This window comes from Sapajus apella, unplaced genomic scaffold (assembly GCF_009761245.1).
Source record: "Sapajus apella isolate SASKATOON/1434 unplaced genomic scaffold, GSC_monkey_1.0 scaffold4, whole genome shotgun sequence".
Classification (NCBI taxonomy): domain Eukaryota; kingdom Metazoa; phylum Chordata; class Mammalia; order Primates; family Cebidae; genus Sapajus; species Sapajus apella.
Genome location: NW_022436944.1, coordinates 52042008 through 52053158, shown reverse-complemented (window position 1 = coordinate 52053158; position 11151 = coordinate 52042008). Strand labels below are relative to the sequence as shown.

At 44.0% G+C, this 11151-nt stretch overlaps 1 protein-coding gene across 1 annotated transcript in view; it reads right to left on the bottom strand.

Annotated features, from left to right (window-relative positions):
• Window positions 1–11151, bottom strand: part of CMTM8 (CKLF like MARVEL transmembrane domain containing 8) — a 38858-nt gene that overhangs the window by 12994 nt on the left and 14713 nt on the right. Inside the window, exons 4-5 of the mRNA XM_032260446.1 lie at window positions 6756–6763; window positions 1947–2120 (exon numbers count right to left, since the gene is read on the bottom strand). Coding sequence (XP_032116337.1) covers window positions 1947–2120; window positions 6756–6763 — 182 coding nt within the window. The remainder of the gene's footprint in view (window positions 1–1946; window positions 2121–6755; window positions 6764–11151) is intronic.

Below are 11151 nucleotides of genomic sequence, written 5' to 3'. Positions count from 1 at the left end.
AAAAAAAAAAAAAAAAAAAAAAAAAAGAATATTACAATACTTGCTATCTGGTCCCTTACAGAGAGAGCATGCCAATTGCTGATCTAGATAACATAACTAGAAATTGGGACTCAGGCAACAGGGAAATAAGGCTACTGTCCATTCTTCCACAACAATTTGCTCCCCTACTACGCTGTCCAAGTTCCTCTTCGTCCAAGTTCACAGGCACATTTTTCAAGACCCATCCTAGGACACAACTTTCTCCAAAATGGCATTCCTTAAATTCCAACTTTGATTATTCCCTCATCCTGTGTTCCTATAGTTACTATTACCTCAAGGTGCTGATTTTTTTTTTTTTGAATCCAGCATCTAAACGAGTCTTTCCCTCCTGATGCCCAGCTGAGGCAGGAAAATACCAATTCGAACAAGGCTGCTTCCGCTACCTAGACAGTGATAAGCACCATATTTGGAATTACTTTTCAAACTTGCCACACTTTCTTGAAAACCTTAATAAAGAGTCCTTACTTTTGGATTTGGGGAAATGGTTAGGAGTCAGTCAGTCTGCTCTGTGAAAGGAACTGAGACTTGTTTTCTTGGGGGACTTGACTTAGCTCTGAAGGCAACACAGAAAGAAGCCAGGTGCAGGTTGGACAATGACAGTGCCGTCTGAAAGTCCGCCAACTTACCTCACAACCACAAATAGACTAGATTTCAAATTTAGTCCATAAGTCAGTTTTTTGGAACTAAATATTTTTTTCTCACATCTTGGTTGAAAACAGACAATAGTATCACTGAAAAGCTCTGCTTTCTTTTTTTTTTTTTGGAGACAGAGTTTCGCTCTTGTTACCCAGGCTGGAGTGCAATGGCGCGATCTCGGCTCACCGCAACCTCCGTCTCCTGGGTTCAGGCAATTCTCCTGCCTCAGCCTCCTGAGTAGCTGGGATTACAGGCACGCGCCACCATGCCCAGCTAATTTTTTGTATTTTTAGTAGAGACGGGGTTTCACCATGTTGACCAGGATGGTCTCGATCTCTTGACCTTGTGATCCACCCGCCTCGGCCTCCCAAAGTGCTGGGATTACAGGCTTGAGCCACCGCGCCCGGCCGAAAAGCTCTGCTTTCTACATAAACACGTGGTGTCACTGGGATTTTGTTTGTAAATCATATACCTACTTTGAATTTCCCAACAAGACTGTCAATGCCCTAAGGCAAGGGGAACCCACCTTCTATTCCTGTGAGTTCACTTAGGATGTGTGTGTTTGATCTCCAGGGTGAAGCTAAATGTCACTTCCCCTCTGAAGAGTTCCCAGCCATCCTAAGCTGAGGTGGCAGCCTCCCTTACACTTAGGACACAGGGTTGCGTATCTACTCACGTTCTTATCTATTTCTCCTGGACCGTAGGTTCACCTTCCTGCATTCAGGATGGTGCCAGAGCCAGAAGGAGAACCCAGTCATCCCTGACTATTCTCTCTTTCAAATATATAAGAACACCTATTGTTCTAATAGCAGTTTTCATTTGCATTCTAACTCTGTACACTATGTACTCTGACATCAAAGAGCTGTGAGGTACAAAGGGTTAAGTCCACAGCCCCAGGAGAGGTTTGCAGGAAGCACAATCTGCAGAGGATGGGATCCTGACATTTATTTCCAGGTGACACTGTTCACAGGGAAATAATGAGAGTCTACAGGAGAGAACCTGGCTTTTCTTGATTCAGTCTTCTGAGACTTGGTTTGTAATTTTGCCTAAAACGAATTTCTGGACCTTCTAACATGCCCAGTTTCACACCCAGGTGTAAGCCACTTGAAAGGCAATTAGATGTTGCTGAGACTAACTGCTGTGTTGGGTTCTGCACGGTATGGGCCACCTTTTTTGGGCAGAGAGAGAGTCTTGAATTGACTACTCCAGGAGGACTCTTGACATCCTACCTAGTGGGCACTGGACAAGACCACCACCCATGGCTTCCTTACCACTGTTGTCCAGGGCACCTGAGGAATCCTGGTGTAGGTCATTGTTATGTAGATAATGAGGAAGAAGACGGTGAGGACCCAGTAAAATACAGCTACAAACATGACCCAGCCAAATGCTGGGACCCGGAAGTACTCAGTTCCGGCGATCAGTGTCCATACCAGCAGCCCCAGAACCTGTGAAGTGGTAGAAGCAGTGGAGAGAAGAGAGGAAAGAAGATAAAGGAAAAAAATAATTATACAGAATGTCAATTACAACGTTCATGCATGTACCCCCACCTTCCCCTGCCATGACTTAAACATACAGGGTTTGCAAACTCATGTGCCTGCAAATGCCAGGAAGGTAACCATGGCAGGCCAGGCAGGGACCGATAACACCTTGTTTTAGGGGGTACTCTTAAAACTCAGCTCTAGCTGATTGTTGTGGGCTGGTTTTGCCAGGTCTTTTCTTCTCCCTCCAGGAGAATACAGAAACTCAAGCTTGTGCATAATAATCTTGGTTTTAAATATTAGCACTAATCAGGAGTTTTAAAACACCACTTGGCGAAAAACAACATCCATGGCTGGAATTTGCTCCCAGGCTGATACTTGTCAAGGAAGCAAGGCTGCAGGTGCACTTAGAGGTGGTCCCTGGAGCTGAGCTGCTCTCAGGGGATGAACCTCCGGGCATTCCCTGCTGTTCTCACAGATGGCCAGTGACACGCGGTCTGAGAGAGCTTTCGGAAGAGAGAATGAGCGAAGGCCCAGTGCAGATGGAGACACTCAGCATTTTACAAGCATGCATTTATCCCAGCAATAGTCACCCAACCCTTCCCCACTGCTGACGAGCATGACCATCCCCAAGCCAAATTAATGCCACTCATGGACTCATGAAAGACTTCATCAAGGAAAAACAAACTGACCTAAACTGTAGGTGTGTTGAGTCCTGGAACAAGGTAGGCACTCACATTCTAGCACCTTCCAGGTGGACTTTATTCCTAAGTCATGAAAAAGTTCAGAAGTGAACCACATCCCCAGGACACAGCAACGGGACTCCAGGGTGGGCTCTCGCCCTGCAAGTCCTGGCTCGCCGTGTGACTCAGGACAAAGAATTTCATTTCTGTTTTCGCTTTCTTTGTGGTATATGAAACAAAATACTCTAATCACCAGGCTCGGAAGACAGATTTCATTTGTTTCACACAGGAGCGCCTACAATATGCCAGGCTTCCTGCTCTCGGGCCGCAAGGACAGTGGTATTCAAACTGAACAGATCCTGCTTGTACAGAAGTAAAGTCTAGTGGGGAGAAATATCTGAGCAATTACAACGGTTGCAAATGTTATGAAGAAGGTAGAGGGTGTGATAAGGGTCTGTGATGGGGGAATAACCTTGTTGGCAGGCGTGGGAAGCGTCGGGGAAATCCAGGCTGAAGAATAACCTTAAGGCTGAGTGAAAGCACTGGCAAGACAGAGGCGGGAAGCCAACGCTGTAGGCAGAGAACACAGCGTGGGCAGAGGTCTGATGGTGGGAAGGGCTCTGCTACCTTCTAGAACCTGTAAGAACGTCTAGTAAGGTAGGATATTGGTGTAAAATGTTAAGAGAGTTGGGGAAGGTCAGATGATATGAGCGCAGGAGGTCTAGGGATTTTGTGCTTTATCCGAAGGGCAGTGGGAGGGTTTTAAGCAAGAGAATGTTAAGATTAGGCTAGGTTTTTTTTTAATAAGGGCACTCTGGCTGTGGGTAGAGAATGGACATGTGGAGGGGTAAGGGGGAGCAGTGTGGGAGACAAGTTCAGACTGTGCAATAATCCAAGCGGGAGAATATGAGTCTTCAAGACCAATATGGTGGCAGCGAATATTGAGACGTGAATGAATTTAAGACAAATTTCAGCAGATGGGACTTTAATGGATTAGATATTGGGTCAGAGGAGGAAAAGGGAGAACATAAAATGGAATGATCCCCAGCTCTCTAGAAAGTTTTCTGAAGTAGATTAGGGTTTGACTTGTTCTGTTGGGACGATGGAAGAGGAACAGGTTAAGGGAGCGCTGTTGTGAGTTGAATTTTCAACCCAAGCAGTTTGAGGTAGTCGGAGACCTTCAAACAGGGTTTTGAAGAGGTGGATGTTGAAGAGAGAAGACTTAAGCCCTTCTTTAAGAAGGAAGACTTCCCGTGATGACCTTGAAGACATCAGACAGGTTTCCAAGAGACATGTTAAACTGCTTCCCGCGAGAAGCACTTCCCTGGCATAGTTTGGGTGCCTGTGCTGGGGAGCAGGTAAGACTCTGAATGTTGCTGTTTCTGCTCTTTAGAGTTGAGCATCAACATTCCTATATCTGATTGATATTAGTATATGAATTCCAGAGACAAGATGCTTCATGGAGATGTGCTTTTGTGGTTACATCGCTGACAACAACTCTTATTGAAAGTGTAGATACACAAAACGGGATATAATTCCAGAAAGTGCTAAGCCTCATATGAATGAGGTTTCTGGGCCTGAATTGATCCTGACAGGTAATCTATACACATGTGTTTGACATTCTGTTGGATCAGTAAGACTGGTAAATCAAAGTAATCTGACATGACAGCATGGAAAACATTTCAGGCTTCTTGAGGGTCAGAGCAGCCCTTTGTGGATGATTCCCATGGGAAACATAACAATGAGTGGAGAGGCGCTACAGATGTGTTGATGTTGTCTCTATGGGATCACCAGGGCTTAAGGGTTTCCATCACGTCTGTGGCCAGCTAAACAGGCTCAACTGACAGCTCTGGGCTCTGAATGAAAAAACGTTTTTTATTATTAATGCGAGTGAAGCCTGCTGTCCAGGACTGCACTGTCTAGTTGGCTGGCTGTTGTCATCTTTTACACAAAGGCACAATATTGTTAACCGAGCCACCTTGCAAAGAACAGGAATACCTGACCCATGACCTCACCAGCAAACAAAGTAATAGAATGTCTCTGTCAAGAAAAGCATTGTTCTACCCAAGTGAATTCCTAGGTAACTGAAATATATCTAGAAGCAAACCTTTTATCTCGCATGATAACCAATGCTGATAAAAATCACTCTTCAAAAACGTTATTCATCATCTGCTTTGCGTTTCAGATAAACCCGAATCTTTATTGCTTAGACTACAAAAATACTGTTTGTTTTCCCTGATAAACATTTTTTTAGGCTAAGACTTTTTTTTTTGGATGGCAAAACTAAGACTTTTAAAATATTTCAAAGTGATAAATGCAGGTGAAAAATGAACACAGAAATATACAAAGAAATGAGAATCCCCATCCCTATCCACCAGTGATAAAAACTCAAGAAAAACCAACATAACCAATTTTGTATTTACTCTTTTTAGCCTCTTCCCTTGCATTTATAACCACCTCCTGCACACCTTTTTCTTTCTCCCTTATAAATATGGATCACTCTGTTAACCGGACCTAAAACTTGCTTCTTTCAGTAAATCATACCATGGAGGACAGCCTTCCACACTACTCCACACGGATCTCTGCCAATTTTAACAGTTACTCAGTTTTCCATAATTCATGTAACCAGTCCCCGATTGATGGAAATTTAGGTTGTCTTATGTTTGTACAAAAACGCCCGGAAACATTTTTATAACATATGCCTCTGTATACCTGAATTCCAGGACAGATTTCTAGGAGGAAAATTTCTAGAATACATATTTTAAGCTTTAGAGGTGCTACCAAATTGTTCGGAAAAGCTTGTACTAATTTATTGACCAAAGATGGTGGCTCAGGCCTATAATCCCAGCATTTTGGGTGGCTGAGACGGACGGATCACTTGACGCCAGGAGTTTGAGACCAGCCTGGCTAACATGGTGAAAACCGGTCTCTCCTAAAAATACAAAAATTAGCTGGGCGTGGTGTGTGCCCGTAACCTCAGCTACTAGGGAGGCTGAGGCAGGAGAATCGTTTGAACTGGGGAGGCGGAGGTTGCAGTGAGCTGAGATCACACCACATGCTCCAGCCTGGGTGACAGAGTGAGACTCTGTCTCAAAAAAACAAAAAATAAACCCAAACCTGTACTAATTTACTCTCTTCTATCAGTATATGCATGCTTTTCCACCTTCACCAGACTAAATTTCCATGTTTTAAATGGCTAAAAACCTGTTTAAAAAAAAAAACAGAACCCATGTTTTACCTTTCACTGCTGTACTGAAATACAGCATAACGTATGCAAATCCTAAGCGAACAGCTTGAGGAATTTTCATTAAGTGAACAAACCTGTGTAACCAGCACCCAAATCAAGAAACAGAATACTGCCAGCACCTGAAAACCTTACCCCCACTTCTAGTTACTCCTCTCCACTAAAGGTGACAATTGCCCTGATCGCTATCATTCTAGATTAGCTCCTGCTTTTGATCTCCATATAAATGGACCTACAGTATTCAGTCTTACATCTGATATCTCTTGCTCAATACTGTGAGAGAGCCCTCTGCAACACCGAATGCAGTTCCTTCTTTCTCCTGGTTGATTCTCATATTTGACCATGAGAATCACCTAGAGGGCTTGCTGAAACAAGCCTGTGATTCAGGTTTAGGATGGATCTGAGAATCTGCATTTCTAACAAGTTCTCAGGTGATGCTGATGCTGCTGGCCCAGGGACTGCACATGAAGAACCACTGATGAACAGCATCTTGTTTCTACTTTAATTTGCATTTTTCTTCATCAATGTTGAGGACAGTAGAGCATTTTTTTGAATGCTTATCAACCACTTAAGAGTTCTCCCCTTATTTCTTGATAGTTTTTTTTTTTTGTTTTTTTTTTTTTTTTTTTAAGTCTTATTTCCACTCTTGTTACCCAGGCTGGAGTGCAATGGCACGATCTCGGCTCACCGCAACCTCCGCCTCCTGGGTTCAGGCAATTCTCCTGCCTCAGCCTCCTAAAGTGCTGGGATTACAGGCTTGAGCCACCGCGCCCGGCTGCGATAGTTTTGTGTGTGTGTGTGTGTGTGTGTGTGTGTGTGTGTGTTAAAGTCTCATTCCATCACCCAGGCTGGAGTGCAGTGATGCAATCTTGGCTCACTGCAACCTCTGCCTCCCAGGTTCAAGCGATTCTCATCGATTCTCATGCTGCAGCCTCCTGTGTTACTGGAATTACAGCCGTGCACAACCATGCCCCGCTGATTTTTTGTATTTTTAGTAGAGACAGGCTTTCACCATGTTGGCAGGGCTGGTCTTGAACTCCTGACCGCAAGTGATCTGCCTGCCTCAGCCTCTCAAAGTGCTGGGATTACTGGCATAAGCCACTGTGCCTGGCCAGATTTTTAAAAGTCACTTTCTGATTTGTAGAGATCTTCACAAAAGAGAGATGGTAACCAGCTATATATGTGGCAAATATTTTCCCCATCCAGTTTTATTTTTCAAAGTCAGAGTCTTTGAAGGTTTAAGTGTTTACTAATTTATTTTTGTTTTTGAGACAGGGTCTCGCTCTGTTGTCCACTCTGGAGTGCAGTGGTACGATCAAGGGTCACTGCAGCCTCTACCTCCTGGGATCAAGTGATCTTTTCACCTCAGCTTCCTGAATAGCTGGAGTTACAGGAATGCACCACATCTGGCTAATTTTTTGATTTTTGTTTCTTTGTAGTGGTGAGGTCTCGCTATGTTGCCCAGTCTGGTCTCAAACTCCTGGGCTCAAGTGATGCTCCTGCTGTGGCCTCCCAAAGTGCTGAGATTACAGGGGTGAACCATCATGCCTGGCTGACATAGTTGGTTATTCTTTAACTCTTTTATTTCTACCTTCTTTTTTTAAATTTGAGGCAGAGTTTTGCTCTTATTGCCCATGCTGGAGTGCAATGGCACGATCTCAGCTCACTGCAACCTCTGCCTCCCGGGTTCAAGCAATTCTCCTGCCTCAGCCTCCCAAGTAGCTGAGATTACAGGCATGTGTCACCCTGCCTGGCTAATTTTTTGTATTTAGCAGAGATGGAGTTTCACCATGTTAGTCAGGCTGGTCTTGAACTCCTGACCTCAGGGATCCACCCGCCTTGGCCTCCCAAAGTGCTGGGATTACAGGCCTGAGCCACTGCTCCCGGCCTATTTCTACCTTCTGAAGCAAGGTCATCCTCAGCACAAGATTATGAAAACATTCTCCTATATTTTTATAGCTTTGTATATAAGCTTACATCTTTAATCCAACTAGTGTTGAGTTCTATATATGGGGTAAAGAAAGGCAAATTTTATTTTTTTTCTAGCAGATAGACAGTTGACCTAATAGCACTTGTCAGTGACTTCCCATATATTGTGGCAGTTTCTGGAATCTTTATTTCATTCTGTTCACCCATGTTCATCTGCTGTGTCAGTGCCAATGACTGTAGCTTCAACATGTATTTCATGTGTTTTAGCATTCTGGGAAAGTATAGCAGACTGAACACCCAATTTTTCTCCCTCCAGAAACCCTTCTAAAATTTTCAAGAGGATGGGTTGAATAGGAAAAGAGACAACCGTACCATTTTTAGAAGCTTAGAACACATATGAACGATGGATAACTCACTTAACGACCCCGAGAAAGCTGAGTTCTAAGGTGGTTAACAGGTAAGTCAAGAAACAAACCAACTTCACCGCAGTCTGGAAAGACTCAGGTAGCTCTAGGACAGGAAGCAAAGGTTGGAGGCGGGAGAGGAGCGGCTAAAATAAGGACGATTGGTGGGAAGCTGTTTGAAAGTCACTAGGTCCGGCCGGGCGCGGTGGCTCAAGCCTGTAATCCCAGCACTTTGGGAGGCCAAGGCGGGTGGATCACGAGGTCGAGATTGAGACCATCCTGGTCAACATGGTGAAACCCCGTCTCTACTAAAAATACAAAAAATTAGCTGGACATGGTGGTGCGTGCCTGTAATCCCAGCTACTCAGGAGGCTGAAGCAGGAGAATTGCCTGAACCCAGGAGGTGGAGGTTGCGGTGAGCCAAGATTGTGCCATTGCACTCCAGCCTGGGTAACAAGAGTGAAACTCCGTCTCAAAAAAAAAAAAAAGAAAGTCGCTAGGTCCTTACCTTCTGCTCTACTGCAAGCTGCTGGGTGACTACCCCGCTTCCATCGTTAGCGTGAAAGTTTATTCTCCAGATTAGGATTCCCCAACCTCAGGTATATCGACATTTTGGGCCAATAATTTTTTTTTTTAGATGGAGTCTCGCTCTGTTGCCCAGGCTGGAGTGCAGTGGCGTGATCTTGGCTTACCGCAACCTCCGCCTCCCAGGTTCAAGTGATTCTCCTGCTTCAGCCTCCTGAGTAACTGGGATTACAGGGGTGTGCCACTACACCCAGCTAATTTTTGTATTTTTAGTAGAGATGGGGTTTCAACATGTTGGCCAGGCTTGTCTCGAACTCCTGATTTCAACTGATCTGCCTGCCGTGGGCTCCCAAAGTGCTGGGATTACAGGTGTGAGCCACCATGCTCTGCCTGGGCCAATACGATTCTTGATGCGGAGGGCTCCCCTGTGCACTGTAGGATGTGCACAGCACTTTCTCTGTCCTCTACTTACTTGATGCCAGCAGTTGTGCTCCACCTACCCACTCTTAGTGGCAACTGAAAATGGCAATCGAAAGTGTCTCTGGATATTGCCAAATATTCTTTGGGAGGCAAAATTACTTCTGATTGAGAAACACTGTAAAGAAGGTAAAACGAAATAGTATCTGGATTGAGGGACACAGGGCTTGAACATTATAGTGAAAACAAGGGGCTTAAATGATTAAGTATTCAATATGAAGACCTCCTCATCTGTCCAATCCCTAGCCTTTCCCTCTGCTGGGTTCTAAGAATACTGGCAGTCAGATCTTCACCAGCATAAGAAAAAAGACAAAGATACTGACTTGGGGGATTCCCCAACACGCAGCCCAGCCAGGTCAAGCTTCAATGAAGTTCAAGGTTCATAAGCCCCATCCACATGCTAAGGGCATCCAGGCAGCTTTGCACTCTAGAAGCAAAGCCTTCCATATGTCTATATAAATAGAAAGCAAAAACCAAAAGACAAACTGGAAGAAAGAAACTTTGAAACGGTAGAAGAAAACACCTTCCACTCCAAAATCATCAGTATCCTAGAGAGAAAAGACATCACGAAAGTGAAAAAGAAACAGGAGGTTGCAAGGAGGAGACAAAAGTAGTCCTTCAAAATAAAAATAGTTTTTGAAATTAAAAACAGAATAGTAGAAATTAAAAACTCAACAGAAATGTTACATGATAAAATCGAGAAAACCTCCTAGAAAAGATAACAACGAAAAGAAAAAAACAGGTGAGGTAAAGTGAAAAAGTTAGCGGAAGGGCTCAGAAGGTCAAACATCTGATTAATAAGTTCCAGGGGCCAGGTGAGGTGGCTCATGCCTGTAATTCCAGCACTTTCGGAGGCCGAAGTGGATGGACTGCTTGAGCCCAGGAGTTCAAAATCAGCCTGGGCAACATGGCAAAACCCCGTCTCTACCAAAAAAATACAAAAGTTAGCTGGGCGTGAAGGCACATGTCTGTAGTCAGCTACTTGGGAGGCTGAGGTAGGAGGATTGCTTGAGCCGGGGAGGTCAAGGCTGCAGTGAGCTGAGATCAGAGCCAGACCTTGTCTTAAAAACAAACAAATTCCAGGAACAGAGAGTGAAGAAAATGGAGGGAAAGAAATCAGCTACTCAAGAAAACTCAGAATTTATGGATGTGAATTTCTATGTAAAAAGACTCCTCTAAGTATCCAGCACTGTGGATGAAATAGACCCAAATGAAGGTACATCATGAAATTTCAGAACATCAGGTACAAAGAGAAGGTTCTTTAAACCCCCAGAGAACAAACAGGTTGCCTACAAGAGGCAGAAACAAGAATGGCTTTTAATCTTTTCTAAAAGTAAATAGAATGTTAGAAGACAATGACCAATGATTTCAAATTTCTGAAAGAAAATTATTTTTGATCTAGAAATTACCTGGTAAAAATTATCAAGCGCAAGTGGAGAATATGTTTTTTTTCAGATATGTAATGTCAAAAAAATTTATCTTCCATCTACTCTTAGGAATCTATGGAAGGATATGACTCACTGAAATGAGAGCATAAACTTTCAAAAAGGTGGCATGGGATAAACTAACAAGAGAACCACAGAAAGAGGTGAAGGTCATCTCCATGATGAAGGGAAATCCAAGCAAGATAGGTGCCTCAGACATAGAAGGAACCAGATTGGAGCAGAGTGACTCAAGACAGCCAAGCCATGTTAAAGGCTCTCGTCACCATGCCTGATGTCATTTCACTTTCTTTT